The sequence below is a fragment of the Macrobrachium nipponense genome, chromosome 32, assembly GCF_015104395.2.
Source record: "Macrobrachium nipponense isolate FS-2020 chromosome 32, ASM1510439v2, whole genome shotgun sequence".
Lineage (NCBI taxonomy): Eukaryota > Metazoa > Arthropoda > Malacostraca > Decapoda > Palaemonidae > Macrobrachium > Macrobrachium nipponense.
In genome coordinates, this window is record NC_061094.1 from 32,568,066 (window position 1) to 32,587,563 (window position 19,498).

General features: G+C 36.2%; 2 protein-coding genes across 2 annotated transcripts in view; both read left to right on the top strand.

Annotated features, from left to right (window-relative positions):
* The first annotated feature begins 2,694 nt into the window (after positions 1-2,694).
* LOC135207402 (glutamate [NMDA] receptor subunit 1-like) lies at positions 2,695-10,042 on the top strand. The gene is made up of 7 exons (XM_064239130.1): positions 2,695-2,721; positions 5,588-5,688; positions 6,196-6,286; positions 7,252-7,410; positions 8,255-8,343; positions 8,611-8,678; positions 10,002-10,042. The coding sequence occupies exons 1-7, from the start codon at positions 2,695-2,697 to the stop codon at positions 10,040-10,042; spliced, it is 576 nt and encodes a 191-aa protein (XP_064095200.1).
* A 2,732-nt stretch (positions 10,043-12,774) lies between these two features.
* Positions 12,775-19,498, top strand: part of LOC135207112 (glutamate receptor 1-like) — a 44,174-nt gene continuing 37,450 nt past the window's right edge. Inside the window, exons 1-2 of the mRNA XM_064238711.1 lie at positions 12,775-12,983; positions 16,911-17,066. Of these exons, the coding sequence (XP_064094781.1) occupies positions 12,873-12,983; positions 16,911-17,066 (267 nt within the window). The 5' untranslated portion in view covers positions 12,775-12,872. The remainder of the gene's footprint in view (positions 12,984-16,910; positions 17,067-19,498) is intronic.

The following is a 19,498-nucleotide window of genomic DNA, read 5'->3' on the forward strand; positions in this document are numbered from 1 at the left end:
GATGGTTAATTATCAAAAGGGTAAAAATTAAAAGGGATAATCCAGGATTATCGGATATCACACGGTCACAAACTTAAACAGATTCTGACCCTAACCGAAATTACAAAGTATCTTTACAGTCCAAAACATGTAAAAACTGAATATATTAATTTTGTTGCTTATATTTATCTACAACTTTTTTCATTATGAAAGCTCCAAGTTTAAATAAACCAAGACTTAAATTTAGAACATTTCTATTATTTGATTTGATAAAACAAGATTCAATGATATTCCTTTTAACTGTGTCATTACATGGGACTAAGGCTCTTTCTTGACTCCAGTTAATAGGATGGTCTAAATCTCTCATATGTACAAATAATGCATTCGATATTTGCCCAGTTCTAACAGAATATTGATGTTGCTTGAGACGCTGTGAAAGAGATTTGCCGGTCTGTCCGTAATAGACTTTATCACACTTTTTGCAAGGAATTTCATATATGCAGCCTGGAAGATCTTTAGGAGAATTTTTGATTACTAAGCTCTTGACATTAATATTACTGAAAACAACATTTATGTTAAAAAGCTTTAAAATTCTAGGAATATCTAAAAACCTTTCATCATAAGGTAATTTTAGAATGTTATGCTTACTAAATTCAAGTTTGTCATTAGTTGAATAAAATGTTTTTCTAGCTCTTTTCCATGCCACATCTACAAAAGTCCTTGGGTATTTAAGTTTCAATGCAATATCATAAATAGTTTTAATTTCAGCGTCAATAAACTGCGGGCTACAGACACGTAAAGCCCTTAGGAACATCCCAGAAAAAACAGAGAATTTAACATTTTGATGGTGATTGGAGTAGTAATGAACAAAAGAGGCAATATTAGTTGATTTTCGAAAGACTGAAAAGGTGAAATTTCTATCATTTCTATGGACAGTTACATCAAGAAAATTCAAATTACAATTTCTTTCTTCCTCTACAGTAAATTTTATAGAAGGACTAAATTATTGAGATTATTAAGGAATTCCTGGAGGTTTTTGTGAACTGGCCAAATACAGAAGATATCATCCACGTACCTAAACCAAATAACTTTTTGGGGCAAAAATTCTTCGGTAAGAGTTTTGTCTCAAAAAATTCCATGTAAATATTGCTAAGGACAGGAGATAAGGGATTACCCATAGCCGTGCCAAACTTTTGTACAAAAAATTCCCCATTGAAACAAAATTTACTATCTTTGATACATAACCTTATGAGACTAATGAGATTTGCTACACTTAAGGGAATGTCATGACGCTCTAATTCCTCTTCCAAATATTCAAGTAAGTCATCTACTGGCACTTTTGTAAATAAAGAGACAACATCAAAACTAACCATATTAAAATCATAATTCAAATTTAAACTATTCAATTTGTTTATAAAATCAACATTGTTTTTAACATTCGTGTTAGAAATATTTCCTACCAAAGGAGTAAGAATTTTTACAAGCCATTTAGATAAATTATACGTAACTGAGCCCACTGAACTAATGATTGGTCTGATAGGGTTATTGATTTTATGTGTCTTGACTAAACCATACATGTAAGGTAGGGAGGCGCATTGCGGTGTAAACTGTTTAATTAAATGGTCCAAGCCCTTCAAAATGGATTTAATTCTTACCATAGAAATGATAGAAATTTCACCTTTTCAGTCTTTCGAAAATCAACTAATATTGCCTCTTTTGTTCATTACTACTCCAATCACCATCAAAATGTTAAATTCTCTGTTTTTTCTGGGATGTTCCTAAGGGCTTTACGTGTCTGTAGCCCGCAGTTTATTGACGCTGAAATTAAAACTATTTATGATATTGCATTGAAACTTAAATACCCAAGGACTTTTGTAGATGTGGCATGGAAAAGAGCTAGAAAAACATTTTATTCAACTAATGACAAACTTGAATTTAGTAAGCATAACATTCTAAAATTACCTTATGATGAAAGTTTTTTAGATATTCCTAGAATTTTAAAGCTTTTTAACATAAATGTTGTTTTCAGTAATATTAATGTCAAGAGCTTAGTAATCAAAAATTCTCCTAAAGATCTTCCAGGCTGCATATATGAAATTCCTTGCAAAAAGTGTGATATCTATTACGGACAGACCAGCAAATCTCTTTCACAGCGTCTCAAGCAACATCAATATTCTGTTAGAACTGGGCAAATATCGAATGCATTATTTGTACATATGAGAGATTTAGACCATCCTATTAACTGGAGTCAAGAAAGAGCCTTAGTCCCATGTAATGACACAGTTAAAAGGAATATCATTGAATCTTGTTTTATCAAATCAAATAATAGAAATGTTCTAAATTTAAGTCTTGGTTTATTTAAACTTGATGCTTTCATAATGAAAAAAGTTGTAGATAAATATAAGCAACAAAATTAATATATTCAGTTTTTACATGTTTTGGACTGTAAAGATACTTTGTAATTTCGGTTAGGGTCAGAATCTGTTTAAGTTTGTGACCGTGTGATATCCGATAATCCTGGATTATCCCTTTTAATTTTTACCCTTTTGATAATTAACCATCTGGTATTCCTGATCTTGTTTGTACATGAGGCCTTCCTCTCCAATTGTACTTTAGTAGCTCCTTGACGATGTCTGAATAACGACGAAAGCGCTTGGATTTCTGACTATCATTTTCCCGTGGTATTCGCTTACATATATACATATATACACAAAGATGACGGAAATGATGTCAACATCCCAGGTACACATTGTTTCTGCTAATCAAAAGGCCAATCATTCAAGGCTAAAGTGATTATATATACATATATATATATATATATATATATATATATATATATATATATATATATATATATATATATATATATATTATATGAGATGCTCAGATGAATTCGACAACAACAAAAATTTCTGGTTATTTGAAAAAAGTAACGTATTTACTTACGGAGAAAAAAAATGCGTCAACGGAAAACGCGAATTTAATTGTTCTTGGTGAAGAGGAGCCCATTCTAGCTTTCCACTGGACTCCACCACATAATGAGACCACTGACAATCAATATCTGCAAGCTAAGGAAAAAAGGAGCAGAATTAAGACTCACTTTAACATCAAGAAAGTGAAAGTGTTGTTAACAACACATGACGGTGATCCACAAATGTAAGTTTTGCATTAAAACTTCAGCAGTTTGCGAGCATTGTAATCACACGAGATAATTCATTTTTATAATTATCATTATTATTCCAAAAATCTTATCATAGCAAGAGTTAGAATAGACAAGACAACAGATACCCAAAAGAGAAATTCTTATAGCAATCGAAACACTTACATCAAATAATTACATTTAGCGGTTATTGGATCAAGATCTAAAAACTACATTCATATATATATATATATATATATATATATATATATATATATATATATATATATATGTGTGTGTGTGTGTGTGTGTGTGTTGTGTATGTATAATATCTAAAACATTAAAAGCAACATATTTGTAGGTAATACATACATGATACAGAAAAATTATAGTTAACTTTTAATGATGCATCGGGAGAAACCAATCAGATATGTTAGTAATTAATGAACATTTCACCTCGATATAGTGAGGGGGTTTCTGGAGAATATGTCAGTCGTGGGGAACTCCCTACGAGGGCAGCACGAAGTCCGAAGCTGTTAACATCCAGAACTGTCAAAGACTGAAGCTCAAGTCGAATTTACATCATGGATTACGCACTGTCGAATACGACAGACTGCATTAAGATCGGCATCAACGACGCAAGTCTATTCTCTGAGTTTTGATTGCTTATTTACTAACTAATAACAATAATAATAAGACTTCATGTACCCACGAGCATTCTTCTACTTGCGTCTGTCTTTGCTAGTATATTCATAACTTCTTCTTTTTTTTATCCCAATGAGGGGAGAACTTTATTTTTCTAGACTTAGCGGAAAAAGAAAACTTCTTGAAGCCTTGTCTCTGTGTACATACACCGGAGAGTTCATCTTTTATAGTTTCAGCAAAAAAATTTTTAATTTTCGATGATTTATTCAGAACGTTCGTTCACTTGTCCAGACGGTGTACAATTGTGAAGGGGAATGTAATACCGCTTCCCTAAGTATATGTCTAGAAAATCTTCAACCTTAGAAATAAATGGCATTAAAAATAATAAATTTGAAGACTACCTGCGACGTCATTGCGCTTTTTTGTCTGAAAGTGACAAGACATTGATTCGCTTGCTATGACATGCAAAATAAATAAATAAAAAAATAATAAGATTTTATAGAAGTGAGACTGAAACGAGTCTAAATTTCGCTTGATAGCATCTTCACATACCTGAGAAATGTCCTATAATCTATATATATATATATATATATATATATATATATATATATATATATATATATTAATATATAGATATATATGAAATCCCTGTTATCTGATCAATGGACACAGCTGACAATGGATTATCATTTTAGTAATGAAAAATCTACTATTCATTCCATCTCAATCAGGTCCAAGCGCAATCTTCCGCGAAAACAAGAACAACCAAATACAGTACAATTCTATCCCATTTCAGTTCTTAATGCGTAATGATTGTTTGTTTGTTTATATGGCGATTTTACGATGCATGAAACCAGTGGTTATTCAGCAACGGGACCAACGGCTTTACTTGACTTCCGAACCACGTCGAGAGTGAACTTCTATCTACACGTCTAACCCCTCAGTGGAATGCTCGAGAATCGAACTCGTGGCCACCGAGGTGGCACGTCAATTTAATGCATAATAATCTTCGCGATCCCTATGTTTTCCGGGTAAAGGACTGAAAATTTAGGCGACGTCGAAGCAACAGTTATTACTCATTACTTTACGTTTTTTTTTTTTTTTGTCGTCTAGACTTCAAAGTGATTTACACCTTGGCTATCGTGAACGCTTAAGCGAGAGAAAGACTGAATGACTTTCGGTAAACTTCGAACCCTGCCACCTTAGGGGTGGTAGATTCACAGCGCACTGATGTGCCAGTTCTTTATAGGCACAATCAGTTTAGTATTTCTCCTACTGACTAATACGGACTGACCTCTCTATGAGATAAAGAAACCTCATATAGCTCTATTTAACTTTATTTGCTTGAACAAAATGGGGACTTGATTCTAGTCTGCACGTTGTTGATGTTTTTTTTTTTTTTTTTTTACGTTGCACGGAACCAGTGGTTATTCAGCAACGGGACTAACGGCTTTACGTGGATCCCGAACCACGTCGAGCGTGAACTTCTATCACCAGAAAGACTTGATTCCAGTTAACAGTTCCGGATCTTTCCTAGATGGTGACCACTAAGGATTTCGGGGGTCGTTATCTAGAACTAATATATTTCTTGGGGGTCATTATCATCTTTATGATATTTACAGTCTTTTGTACTAAACACGCAAAATTGGATACATGCCGGGTTAAAACTCTTGGGGGTCACTATAGGAAAGATAACCAGTTTCTCCTACACTATATTTCAGTTACAGTGCCCGTCCTATCGTGCAGGTATATAATAAAAATTAAGTAAAAACCCACGCATTCTGCCTGTTACCTATAGCATTATTATTACTTTTTTCTTTCCAGTGGATGCCTCATATCTACATCCCGAAAACTACTCCGCCTTACATCGTGATAGGGTCGATGGTAGACATAATACATATAATCTTTGCTAAACTCGGACACTGGTGAGTCTCACAACCTTGGAATCAAATGTTCGAAAGCAAATAATATAAATGCTTGCAGGAAATGACATATACTGACCTTTTATTTTTAGTGGAGAAACTTGAAACATGTGCACCTATTAAAAATAACAGATTAAATGCTCGACCACTATCATTTAGTAGTTAGGGAACTAGTTTCAGTCAGTGCTTAACAACTGACAAATAACTAATGTAATTTGTCAAGATCTTTGCCGACTCAATAAAAATGAGGTCGACTTTGTGATTCCTGCTTCAGTGGTCAATATCTAAGTTTCCTTCGTACACCCGAACTAAAATTCCTGCTTTCTCGTACAGAATATTGTAAATTATCATTTAGTTGATATTTAAATTAAGCACCAGACTGAATATTAGCTAGTCTTTGCATTAATAAAAATACGCATCTGAAGAATTAATGCAGATAATGAGGTATCGAGGAAGTTACACTTCTGTGAGTAGCTTATTGACATATTAAAACCAATTTACTCCTTCCAGCACCACATGGGTCTTGGCTAAAGGACTCATCTACGGGACGCAGTTGCCCAACAAGACTTGGTCGGGTCTAATTGGACAGCTCATGAGGCATGTGAGTATATGTTGCACAGCACTTCTTTTGGCGATCCTCTACCGAACAAAATTAAATTAATTCTTATCCAATAACCGTTCGAAAATTGGGAGAATCACTAGCAATATGTTATTCACATTTAATAGCCATTATGAGTTCGCCGTCGCAAAGCTCTATGAAGTCAGAGTCAATCTCATCCACCAGATCGGGTGGTAATCGTACGAATCCAAAGGAAATCTTAAGACCGAATTCACAAATCATTACGTTTTATTGATAAATTCACGGTCCACCGACATACATTTCATATATTACAGATTGGAATAATTCAAAGGCATAAAAAATCCTTTGTTCGGAACTGGATCTGGATAAAAAGAAACTAACCAGTTCCCCTTGACCCGTCGTCATTCCTAGTTACATGGTGCAAAATCCTCCTATAACTTTTGATTCAACTTTGTAAAAGGAAAAACAGACAGGCGGAGGCGGACGCATGATTTCATCCCAGCCGGCAGGAAAAGTTAATAAATATGCAAATTTAGGAGCATTATTCTTAGACTTATAGTGAATATATTTCTTTGTAACCAAAGGTTAAGAAAGGCAATGCGTTTACTAACAACAATAAACTGTAGCATCTGACTCTTTCCAGCCTCCCAGAAAGTAGAAAACAATCGCTAGTGCCTAACTACATCGCGACATTCTAATGGCCTGTCCACACTAACGGGCATGCCCGTCGGGCACTTCCAGCTGTTTATATTTTCTCTCGCTTTTGAAGCAGTGTTACCAGATAATCTCATCATTATGGCTCCAAGTCCTATACTCGGTCGGTCAGTATAGTGGAACGGGTTACGAGAAGTGTTTCCCCGTCGGGCAGTGCCCGCAAGTGTGGACAGGGCCTAAGCTTCGCGGGTTCTAGGGGAATTTCTTTGTTTATTTCCTATCACACATTATAAAATGCTGCACACAAGTTTTCTAACCAATTTCCTTCTTAGGAGGTAGACGTGACTGGAACACCGGTGAGTATGACCGATTCCCGAGCAAGGGCGATCGACTTCAGCATTCCTTTGTACATGGACACCCAAGCAGTTGCGCACAAGAAGCCTGTTTACGAGTCAGACTTAGCCGGTTTCGTTAAGCCTTACAAGAACGAGGTGAGTCATAAATTGCCATGCAGGGAAATATGCCTAATCATCTTCATCCAGGTTATTAAGAGTCAACTCTCATATGCTTGAGCCTACATGAGTAATTCAGAATGTAAAGTGTTGAAAAGCTAACTAGATAAGAAACCATAGTGGTGTAGACATATATATATACATATATAACTTGGAAGATTTTCGCTCCTGGTAAGTTTAAGTTTAATAATGAAGACAGCGAGAAGACTGGAGAACATTTCTTCTTTTTAATTATTTTTATTTACACCTACGTTTCGGGAATCCTTTCCCATCTTCAGGGCTATAAATAGAATTAATTTTTTATAATATTAAAAGTATGCTAAAATAAGCTAATAATTATAAGAAATATAGTTTTGTAACACGACAGTCATTAAGCTAAACTAAAAATAAAGAATACAAAGCGACTTTAAGCTTTCGAGAACCTGCTCGATTCTCCTAAAATATATTATGTTGACATCTACACCACAGTGGATTTCTTCACCATTTTAGTGACTCATGCTAGTATGAAATTTTTATGAAATGCTAATTACTATTACCACTAGTAAGTTCTCAATAAATAAAACTAAATAAATAAACAAAAACTAAGCAACCTTGAACACGCAGATACAAATAGCTAACGATTATAATCCTACGTCTAGTTACTTAGTCTTGGCTCCAGATCAGTCCAATAACCTGCATAGCTGTTTATTAAAATAAAAATATATATGTATAATTTAAATATGGAAAATTTCTTTCCGCTCAAGAGAGAGAGAGAGAGAGAGAGAGAGAGAGAGAGAGAGAGAGAGAGAATATTACTCAAATGTTTCTATGTTGATCCTACCAGATCTGGGTTCTGCTATTAGTGACAATGATTATGGTGTTCTTCGTACTCTTGGCAATTGCTCACATCGCATTTGGTTCATCTCTCAAGAGGTAATATTCAGTTCTCGCATTGTATTTCCTTACGTAATTCTCCTTGAACATTACATTTATAAAAGGTGAAATTAATGAAAGCAACCGACTAGGTCGGCAACAAGTAATAATAAATAAATAATCACTGACAGGCCCATTGTTAGCCATCTTTCCAGTAGCAGTCTCAAACCTGTATGATACTAAATTAGTTTTTGTTCAAATCAGTTTTTATTTCGAAGTACACTTGACAAGAACCTTGCTACAGCTGATCTCTCGGTCTCTTTCAAGCTCTGAAAACCGCAAGGAAAAAGCTTGGTTTGCAACTGACCTGACAATAATGCCTCTACTTGGACAAAGTAAGTTAGCCCTCATTATTCTTGTTTTTTTTTTTAAGTCTGGTATATAGTTATGCAGATATACCACACGCACAATATAATATAATATATATATATATATATATATATATATATATATATATATATATATATATATATATATCAAAAAAATATATATATATATATTACACACACACACATATATATAATATATATATATATATATATATATATATATATATATATATATATATATATATATAATATATATATATATATATATATAATATATAGCAGTTGAAACACCAGCAGCGAAGCGCCAAAACCCGGAGCAGCGTTTTGTACAACTTTATTGGGACATGTTTCGAGCAGCACTATCACTCGTTATCAACCTACAAATTAAAATGAATGACATTGTAATTCTTGCAATCAAATTCACAATAATACAGCAAAATGACACATAAAAAATTATAAGAATGCGTTAAAAGATGGCTAATTTAAACAACTGAGTAAACAAAATAAAATAAGGCAAAATACAAGTTTGTCACAAAAACGGATGGTACAAAGGAACAATAAAGACATTAAGTCAATATACAAACCAGCAAAGTTGGGGACTAAAAGCACAAGTCGCAAAGTTGGGGACTAAAAGCACAAGTGAGGTTACAGCCACATTTCTAGCCAAAGAGGAAAGAGGCTTTATCTTGACAGAATATAAAACTTCTAAAATGTCGAGGTCTGTAGCAAACTGAGCAGAGGTTAGAATAGAAAAATCATCAGAATCTAAAGGGTGACCAGTCTTCTCGCTGTGTTCTCCAATTGCACCGTAACTGGGTCTTGAAAGATAATTGCCGGTACGAAATGACCTACCAAGGTGTTCAAACCATCACATCCAAGCTGATCTGGTAGTTTTTCCAACGTAAGGGGCATCACAACCACTGCACTGCCATTTATAGATCAGATTAGACTGAAGGCTTGTTGGTATAAGTTCTTTAATTTTAAAGAAAATTTATGGTTTATTTTCTAAAGTGAAATATATTTTGATATCCAGTTGAGGGTAACCAATGGACAAAATAGAAATATATTCCAGTAAAAGTTAAAGACAAATAAATGCTGTTTACCAATATCTTTATTCTCGTAATTCAACGGATAGCCATTGTTTTTTTAAAATGGCCATAGAATTCCAGGTCTTCATGCGAATTCGTCTTTGGCTAATGCTTTTATGTGTTTTATGGAGGAAGAATAGTTAGACGATTGTCCTTTGGATTTTAATTCCTTACTCCACAGGAGGTATGTCGATGATACATTTTCATTTTTAAGAGTAGTGACCAGATTCCTCATTTTTAGAGTACCTTGATAGTAGGCATATTAATATAACATTAATATAACCTTGATAGTAGGCATATTAATATAACGTTTGCTTTTCTAGATATTCTGGTAAAATGTCTTAATAATAAATTTCACACTTCAGTCGTTAGAAAGCCTACTTTCACAGGTTTTACGCCTAAATTTCAATCAGCTACACCTTTGAAATATAAGATGAATTTGATATTTACGCTAGTTACCAGATAATATCAAATTTGTTCTAGCTATTTAAATTTGCATGAAGAATTGGAATTCTATGGCCACTTTTAAAAAACAATAGCTATCCGTTGAATTGCGTGAATACAGATATTGGCAAACAACTTTCAAAGTTACATGTAAACAAACAACCCGAAAGTAAATGATAACGTAAAGAAACCTGTTATTTAATTGCCTTTAACTTTTAATGGAACTCATACGCACGATTTAAAAAAGCAATTAATTTCCATTTTGTCCATTGTTACCCTCAGCTGGATATCAAAATAGATTCCACTTTACAAAATAAATTACGAAATTTCTTTAAAATTAAAGACCTTATACCAACAAGCCTTCAGCCTAATCTGATCTATAAATGGCAGTGCAGTGGTTGTGATGCCACTTACGTTGGAAAAACTACCAGATCAGCTTGGATGTGATGGTTCGACATTTTAGAAGTTTTATATTCTGTCAAGATAAAGCTTCTTTGGCAAGAAATGTGGCTGAAACCTCACTTTTGTGTCTTTAGTCACCAACTTTGCTGGTTTGTATATTGACTTAGCGTCTTTATTGTTCCTTTGTACCATCCGTATTTTGCTTTATTTTATTTTACTCAGTTGTTTTAATTAGCCATCTTTTAACGTATTCTTATAATTTTTTATATGTCATTTTGCTGTATTATTGTGAATTTGATTACAACAATAATAATGTCATTCATTTCAATTTGCTGTTCTAGGTTCCGGCCTTGGTGTCCTTACTGATATATATATATATATATATATATATATATATATATATATATATATATATATATATATAATATAGTATATATATATATATATATATATATATATATAATATATAGATATATCTGCTGTGTGCATGAATTTTTGTCACATCAGTGCCATTTTTAATACAAAATCATCAGGCCACTAAATACAGAGCCCGTCAAGTGGCTATTACTTATCAATTATAATTCCCTTTCGGTATTACTTCTAGGGTAGAGTGAACTGGATATTAAGTGACATTCATAGCTTAACAATATATATATATATCTATAATATATATATCATATATATACATATATATATATATATATATATACATATATAAAATGGCAAGGTGATGACGGCTGCCCAATGAACAGTGAGTAGGGGATAGTGCTATCGGTGTAACACGCGGTGCACTGTAAGCATTACTTAAGGTTTTTTTTCCAGGGTCCCTTCGGGCCATAGCTGCAGCCCCTTTCATTCCTTTTTACTGTACTTCCGTTCATATCTTCTTTCTTCCATTTTACTTTCTACCGGCTCCTGACAATTGCTTCATGTTTTCCCTTTTACACTTTTCAAACCTCCTTTACTCTCAATCTTATTCTCAGCGCTGAATGTCCTCATATGTCCCCAGGGCTTGGCACCAGGCCCAAATCTCATACCCCAAAAGCCATCCTTGGCATACTGAAGGGATCTTCTTGATCGGTGACCCTCGTAAAGTCGTTGTGGAGGAGAGAACGGAGGATGAAAGCACCGTGAAAAATGTAGCTACATTTCAGAGGCTTTTGGGGGAAGGACGAGAGGAAGAACTAGAAAGCATCGGATGCTTATGTACATAAAAAAATGGCGGATATGTATGCGTATCTATCTAGACGCCAAGCCGAAGGGAATGGAATTTATCAATTGATCACACAGGCATTCTGCGTTCGATCACGAAATAAGGTTTTTAAGGTTATAAATTGCAACTAATTTGCCCAGTTACTGTACTTCACTAAGTTAAACTTATCTGTACCACTTAACATGGAAACTTATAAAAAAACATTTTGTAATCATTTTGAGAATGATCTCACTAAAAGTAGATTTAGTAACCACAGCAATACAAAACTTAGATGTTATTTTAATATCAAATAACTATCAGCATTATGTAGTTCATCATTGGAAGAGTGGTTTTCGCGCTCGGCTGCCAGTCCGGTGGTCCGAAGTTCGATTCTCGGCTCGGCCAACGCAGAATCAGAGGAATTTATTTCTGGCGTTAGAAATTCATTTCTCGATGTAGTGTGGTTCGGGTCCCACAATAAGCTGTAGGTCCCGTTGCTAGGTGACCAACTGGTTCCTAGCCACGTACAAATATCTAATACTTCGGGCCAGCCCTACGAGAGCTGTTAATCAGCTCAGTGCAATGCTCTGGTAAAACTAAGATATACTTAACTTAATCAGAATGAAGTTACCAGACAAGCATAATTTTGTCCTGAAAGAATAGTTATGAGCATCATTCAGCGGATCTTTCCTAGATAGTGATACCCAAGGGTTTCAACCCGGTATGTATCCACCTTTGCGGCGTGTTTAGTACTACAAGCCCGTTGGGCAGGACCGTAAAAAACATAGACAAAAGACTGTAAATATCATGAAGATAATGACCCCAAGAAATATGAATCCTAGGCAACGACCCCCGAAATCCCTAAGAATGATCCATTTAGCCAAGCGAATGATCACGACAGCAATTGCCATCTTAAAACATAGAAGAGAGAGAGAGAGAGAGAGAAAACTGACATATCTTTATTTCAAAGCCATCCCGTGGAACCCAACCAGCAACGGGAAGAGAGTCATCTCGTGCATTTGGTTTCTGTCGACTTTCATCATCGGCTCCGTGTACCGAGGGAACCTGAAGGCGATGCTCATCCTTCCCAAGCTACAGCTTCCCTTTGACAACCTGCAACAGCTTCTTGACAGCAAGATCGAGACTTACGTGCCTCGAGGATCTGCTCTAATGCAAACCATTCAGGTAAGTTTCCTGTTCTTGCGCGAGTGTTACCTGAACCCAAATACGTATACCACACACACACACGAATTTATATATATATATATATATATATATATATATATATATATATATATATATATATATATAAATTTTGGTTTACAGAATACTGTAAAACTATCACTTTATCTTCAAGAATTATTCCTATTTCACGTAAGTTCTTATAAATCATCACTTTTGTTTCCTAAAGTCTTGTGGGATGATATGCGAGTCACCCAGAATACATTTAATTTATCTTTCTTCGCCATCTTGAATGATACCGTTTATCATTTTACGCAACCATTTTATTTCTCATTCTGTTTTCTGAAAGTGTTTCAAATGTCGTTTTTATCTGAAGATGATCTATCATGTAACTACATTGCTCCCAAATCACTTTGAAATTGGCTGATTCATTATTTTCCAGATACATCTTGTTCTTTAATAGAGTCCTTATGCAGGAGATATAACAAATTAAAGTCACCTGATGTTAACGTTAACGCGTCTTTTTGTCATAAAATGATACCACAAGAGCGTCGCAGATGTACAAAGTTGAAGATTAAAGAGATATCTGAGAAAAAATAGGAAAAGTCAATTTTGAGCCTTTTCTACTATTTGCATATAAATAAACACACGCACTATATATATATATATATATATATATATATATATATATATATATATATATATATATATTATATATATATGGAAGCGATTGTTTGTGTGTTCGTATGTTAGTGCGCTATAGAAATTCTCGACAAAATTTGGCACGTGGCCCTCATTTGATCCAAGTTACATAATAGAGTAGGTTTCAAACCCGTACGTGTACCCATAGCCTTTCCTTTCCCTGTGTGACTTGTGGTAAATGAAGTCTACCATTTTATCATACCACATTTCATGGGTAAATAAACTCGACTGGTTTATCACACTTCACTTCATGTACTACCATAGAAATATAATATTGAAAATACTTTTCTTTCCTGAAACTAATAATTCTTTAAACGATTTTGAATTGAAAACAGTATATTGATTTTTAGTTAAAGGTTCAAGCAACGGGACTAAAAACTTTGCAATTCAAAATCGTTTAAAGAATCGGTACTATCCCAGGATTCTGATACATTTATGGCGAGCTTAGATGTTGAATCCCTTTTTACCAATGCTCCAGTTAGGGAGACCATTAGCATAGTTTTAGACAAGTTATTTCCCCAAACTGATTCGTGCTTTCATAATTTTAACCGTTTTACCTTTAAGTCTCTTTTAGAAATGGCAGTGCTGGACACCGCTTTTATTTTTAACAATAACTTATATAGACAAGTGGAGGGTAAGGCTATGGGGTCTCCTTTAGGTCCTACCTTTTCCAATATCTTTATGTGCTCGCTGGAAGAGAGCTTTTTAGATGAGTGCCCTCTTTCCTTCCGCCCTTTATTTTATAAAAGATACGGTTGACGACACCTTCACCCTTTTCAGGCGTAATTTTGATTGAGATTCATTTTTGGAATTCGTCAAATGTCAAAATAAATTCTTTAGAATGAAACCTCGGGAGCAAGACTTGTATTGTCCTCACTCATTCCTACAGTGGTATCACTTAAAAAGTCTTTGAACTTGCGTGAGTTCTTTTGGAACCTCTTGGGTCTGCCTACTTGATTGGAGTTTGTATCAATCTGAGATGCAGCACAAAAAATCTTAGCCTTGTCAAAGATACTAGAGAAACCCTCATCTGTTCTCAAGACCTATCAGGTCATTAATCAATTTGTGAGTAAAGTGATTAGATGTCTCAGCTCTTGAAGAACATCGAACCAATGTGCAGCAGACAGAGGAGAAATTAGGACTTCAGTGACATTATCGATATGGTCACTGCAGTCTTGACTTCTCCTCTGTCTGCTGGGTGCTGGTTTGAACCCACGAGAGAACAAAATTATTATTATCTAAAAAATTCCCCTTCGGTTAACATATATGAAAATATGTCAATTCCAAGGTAGAGCAAATTGGGTATTAAGAGGACAATTGTAGCTTGATGCATGCATATGAATCATAGTGATGTAATAAAAATTGGTGGGCTCAGTTACTGGTGATCCGGTTTTATGGGGAATATCTAGCGCCAAAAATTGGAGATTTTCGGTGCCACAGTGCGCCAATTTCCAGTTATCGGCTCCGATAATAGAGTTATGGAGCTGATACATAACTAACAGAGGTGCCATTAACTAGTTTTCAGCACCATAAGGGCCAATTTTTGGTTATCGGCGATTTTCACTTATCATCAAGCCGTCAAAACGGAACCCCCCTGATAACCAGACTGCCTGTGTGTGTGTGTGTGTGTGTGTGTGTGTGTGTATATATATATATATATATATATATATATATATATATATATATATATATATATATATATATATATATACATATACATATACATATACAGTCAATACCCCGTTCGTGGACTCATGATTCCTGGACTCGCCGACTCGCAGATTTTTCTATGGACAGTATGTACCCATTGTTTGCTGAGGTCGCCAATTTGCTGTATTTTTTTTTTTTTTTCTGAGAAATATTCACAAATTACTGTACTTTCATTTAATTTTCGTGACTATATGCACTTTTTGTGATAAAAACTTTTGTGACTAAATGCACTTCTTGTGATAAATGGTAGTATACGTAGGCATTTTGAGTGTTTTTGTGTGTGTGTGTGTTTTAACTATCAAAATACGGAGTTTTAAGAAGGAAAGAAGGAATTTAAATATTCGTGGATTTTAGCTATTTACAGATGGAGGGTACCCATCTCCCATGAATACTGGGGTCCTACTTTATATACATATCAACTAAAACATATTTTCCCTAGCATAGGGTGTCTAGATAAAAAAATACACACCCGTCACTTCCAGTTTCATAGTTTAACTTTGAATCATGGATGGAACCCCTAGGCAAAAGCTTTTACAATATTAACCTCTTCCTTTACCTACACAAAAGATTCAACAGACTCACCTACCTACACTGCACATTTCACTCATTTCCTGGTTATGTATTAATACATGTATTGTATATTGAAGTACAGCTTCCTCTCCATCCACCCCATGTTTGCTAGTTAATCCTCTCATCCTTCTTACAAACATGACCTAATTGTACATTTTTCATAATACTGTCACTGTCATCATACATCCTCTCCACATGATCCAAAACTACTGCACCTCAAAACACTGATGTACACATTTTCACCTAAACTGAGTTAACTGCAACTTTACTTCAACAATTTTTTCATTCCATCTGAAACATGTGCAAGATTTCTCACTCCAGTTTCAGTCTTGTTATTTTAATCACCTTTAACATTCACATTTCTCTTCCATAAAGGAGAATAAGCTCAACAATCCTTCATAAACTAGCTCCAGCTTCCTTGGCTACTTCTTGTCTCTGACAAATCTTCTGCTCACACCTTGCTATCCTTATTGTTTAACCTATACTGCAATTTACCTCTTACCTCATCCAATCATCCATCAAGTTTACTATCAAACACCTATACGAATCCGTCACTTCTATTCTTAATGCTGCTGAAATTCACTCTCATATTTCTTCACTTTCATAGTTTCAAATCATTCAATACCTTAAATCAGTTATCTCCAAAGAACAAGTACCCCACACCCCATTCTTTAGCCCTTTTCTTATCCTTATCTCATGTGTTTCGCTTATTTCTACTATTGTTACACACAAATAGTAGTCTTGTTGGAGATAAAATATCAAAACTTAACCAGTCATTTTCTTTGTGCAATCTAACAAACTCTGTTTTTATCATAAAAGTTATTAATTCCTCTGAAAAAATTACCTTCTGTATCATAATCCACTTCGAACTCAATTTTATTCTTTTCTTTTGCCAAAAGTAGAATTCCCCTCAACTAGATCACCTACCCCTTTCTTTTGCTACCACAGGAATCTTCCTCGAACTCGGGACTCTACCGCCTTAAAAACCAGCTTTCTTCAGAAGCGAACCCATTTAAGGCTTCTGATTTGCTAGTAAGAGGCAGTATTGCAGGATTCACAAGCGAACAGCTCCTGCTTTACATTATGCATGACATTTACAGAAAGGTCAGAATTAGAATGTTCTTGTATTGCAACCCTAATTGTTTGTCTCAAGTAGTAATAGTGATCTGGACAGGCTGGTGACACTTTTAACTATATTGTTACTAACAGCTCAAGTAAAATAGATATATGTACTATGTTATTAACAGCTCAGGTAAAATAGATACAAGTACCAGTATTACATTTTGCCACTAAAATCACAATTTCTGAAAGTAAACTGTATTTTTCCTAACTATACAAACCTGAGGTCCTTTACATATGGAATTACTTTCAGCACCAGTGGAACTCGGTCGTAAGATTCTATAACAAGGTAGTTAGGCAGTAACTGCTTGTCCGATAGTTGGGAGTCCTGCCCGACTGGATGTAAACATTCCACTTTGCTTTAGGCCCAGGAACAGATTGAGGGGTGAAATGAGGTGGGCATAAATGTAAAGGACCTCAGGTTTGTATAGTTAGGAAAAATACAATTTACTTTCAAAAATTGTGATTTGTTCCTTTACATTATACAAACCATCAGTCCTTTACATAAGGAAGACTCACTGATTGGTGGGAGGAATCTGAGTCTTGTGAACAGACTGGTGTTCGCCCAACCAAGGTTCCTTCCCTGGTCATAAGAGCAAGGGGGGGAGCCTTGCCTTTGTCCAAATGATTGGGGTGAACTGCAAGACCAATGGGCAGACCTCTGGACCAATTCATAAGAGGGAGGCATGCGTAACCTCTTATGAATAGCAAACAAGAATTTACAGTCGGAAGTAAGAGAGCAAATATATAGTATTGGTTTTGTCTCTTACTGCTGTCCACATCCCCCCTGGTTAGGGAAGGGACAGATACATGCTTCTATCCCTAATGAAAGGGAAAGAATGGAGCTCAGTCACATAGCTTACCTTCATCTGATGCCCTCTTGAGCATGTGACAACTGACATTCTCTGCCTGAAGGAACAGAGGAGAAGGAAGGAGGAAGAGAAGCCAGACACACTCTCATTCACCCTTTATTCACATGGTTACCACAAGGATGAGATGCAACCTTGTCCCACTAAAGGAGCTGGGTAAGCTACACAACTTGTTGAGCAGCCACCATGGGTCCCAAGGAAAAAGTGTCCAAGGACCTGTGGGCAATATCCCGAAGGTAGGAGGTGAGGGTGGTCTGGTTGGACCACACCCCTGCCTCCAGCACCTGTGACACCGACAAGTACTTGTGGAATGCAAGGGTAGGACCAATACCTCTAACTTCTTGGGCTCTTGGACGAAAGGTGCTGGCGTCGAAACTCCTTTCGGAGTTGTACGCTTTCCTGATTACCTCACAAAGCCAGAGAGAAATAGTGTTCTTAAGACACTTCTTTCTTAGTTACCCCGGTGCAAACAAAGAGGCATCGACACTCAGGCCTGAGTTGGCGAATTCTCTTCAGATAATGCTGTAGCACTCTAACAGGACAAAGTAGCATCTCTTCCGTATCGTTACCAGTAAAGAGGATCGTAAAGGACTCGAATCTATCGTCAGGGACTGAGGGATTCTGAATCTTTGCTATGAAACCCTGGATGAAATCGAGTGTCACCGATCCCCATCCCCTCGAGTGTTTAACATTAAAAGAGAGACCATGAAGTTCCCCTACTCTCTTCGCGAATGCCAGGGCCAGCAGAAGGGCGGTCTTGAGAGTCAGATCCCTGTCTGACAATTCCCGGAGAGGCTCGTAGGGTCTACGAGTCCAACTCCTTAGGACAAGAGTCATGTCCCACTCAGAGGGCCTGAGTTTCCTGGGTGGGCAAGACCTCTCGAAGCTCCTCAAAAGGAGGGATATTTCCATGGAAGAGGAAATATCCACTCCCCGCAGCTTTAGGCCTAAAGCCAAAGCAGCCCTATATCCTTTAACTGCTGAAACAGAGAAGAGCTTCTCTCAGCAAAAAAAGACTAGGAAATCCACTACCTGCTAAAGAGTGAATGAGTGGACCAACAACACCAACCACAGAAGACAGACTATTTTCCTTGGTATACTGCTGCAGAGGACTGTCTGAGGTATCCTGCCATCTCTGTTGCTGCTCAGCGAGAAAGGCCTCTTGCTCGCAAGAGATGGTGAATAACTGCCAGTTGTGAAGACGCAGGGAATGTACTGCCTGGTGGTACCATTTCATGTATGGCTGGCACAGCAGGTTGTGCCATGGGGAATCTCTCGCGGTGCCTCAGAGAGAAGAGCCAGCAGGTCCTAGGATACCAAATGGCCTGAGGGTATTTGGGAGCAACCAAAATCATCCGAGGGTTGCTGGTGACCTGCGCCCTACCGATCACCTTGCGAATCAGACAGAACGAGGGAAAGGTGTACACTTCGAGGTTGTCCCACGAGTGTTGGAATGCGCCTCTGCAGCTGCCCATGGGTTCGGCACAAAGGGGAAGAAAACCAGGAACCGGGAGTTTTCTCTTGTGCCAGGTGGCGAACAGATCCACC

What these genes read in the sequence shown, in the direction of transcription:
- LOC135207402 (XM_064239130.1), top strand. Translation starts at nt 2,695, where the DNA reads ATGACGGAAATGATGTCAACATCCCAG. An exon ending in TTAAGCCTTACAAGAACGAG is followed by an intron (nt 7,411 to 8,254) that starts GTGAGTCATAAA and finishes TGATCCTACCAG; the next exon opens with ATCTGGGTTCTGCTATTAGT. An exon ending in AATGCCTCTACTTGGACAAA is followed by an intron (nt 8,679 to 10,001) that starts GTAAGTTAGCCC and finishes CCTCATTTTTAG; the next exon opens with AGTACCTTGATAGTAGGCAT.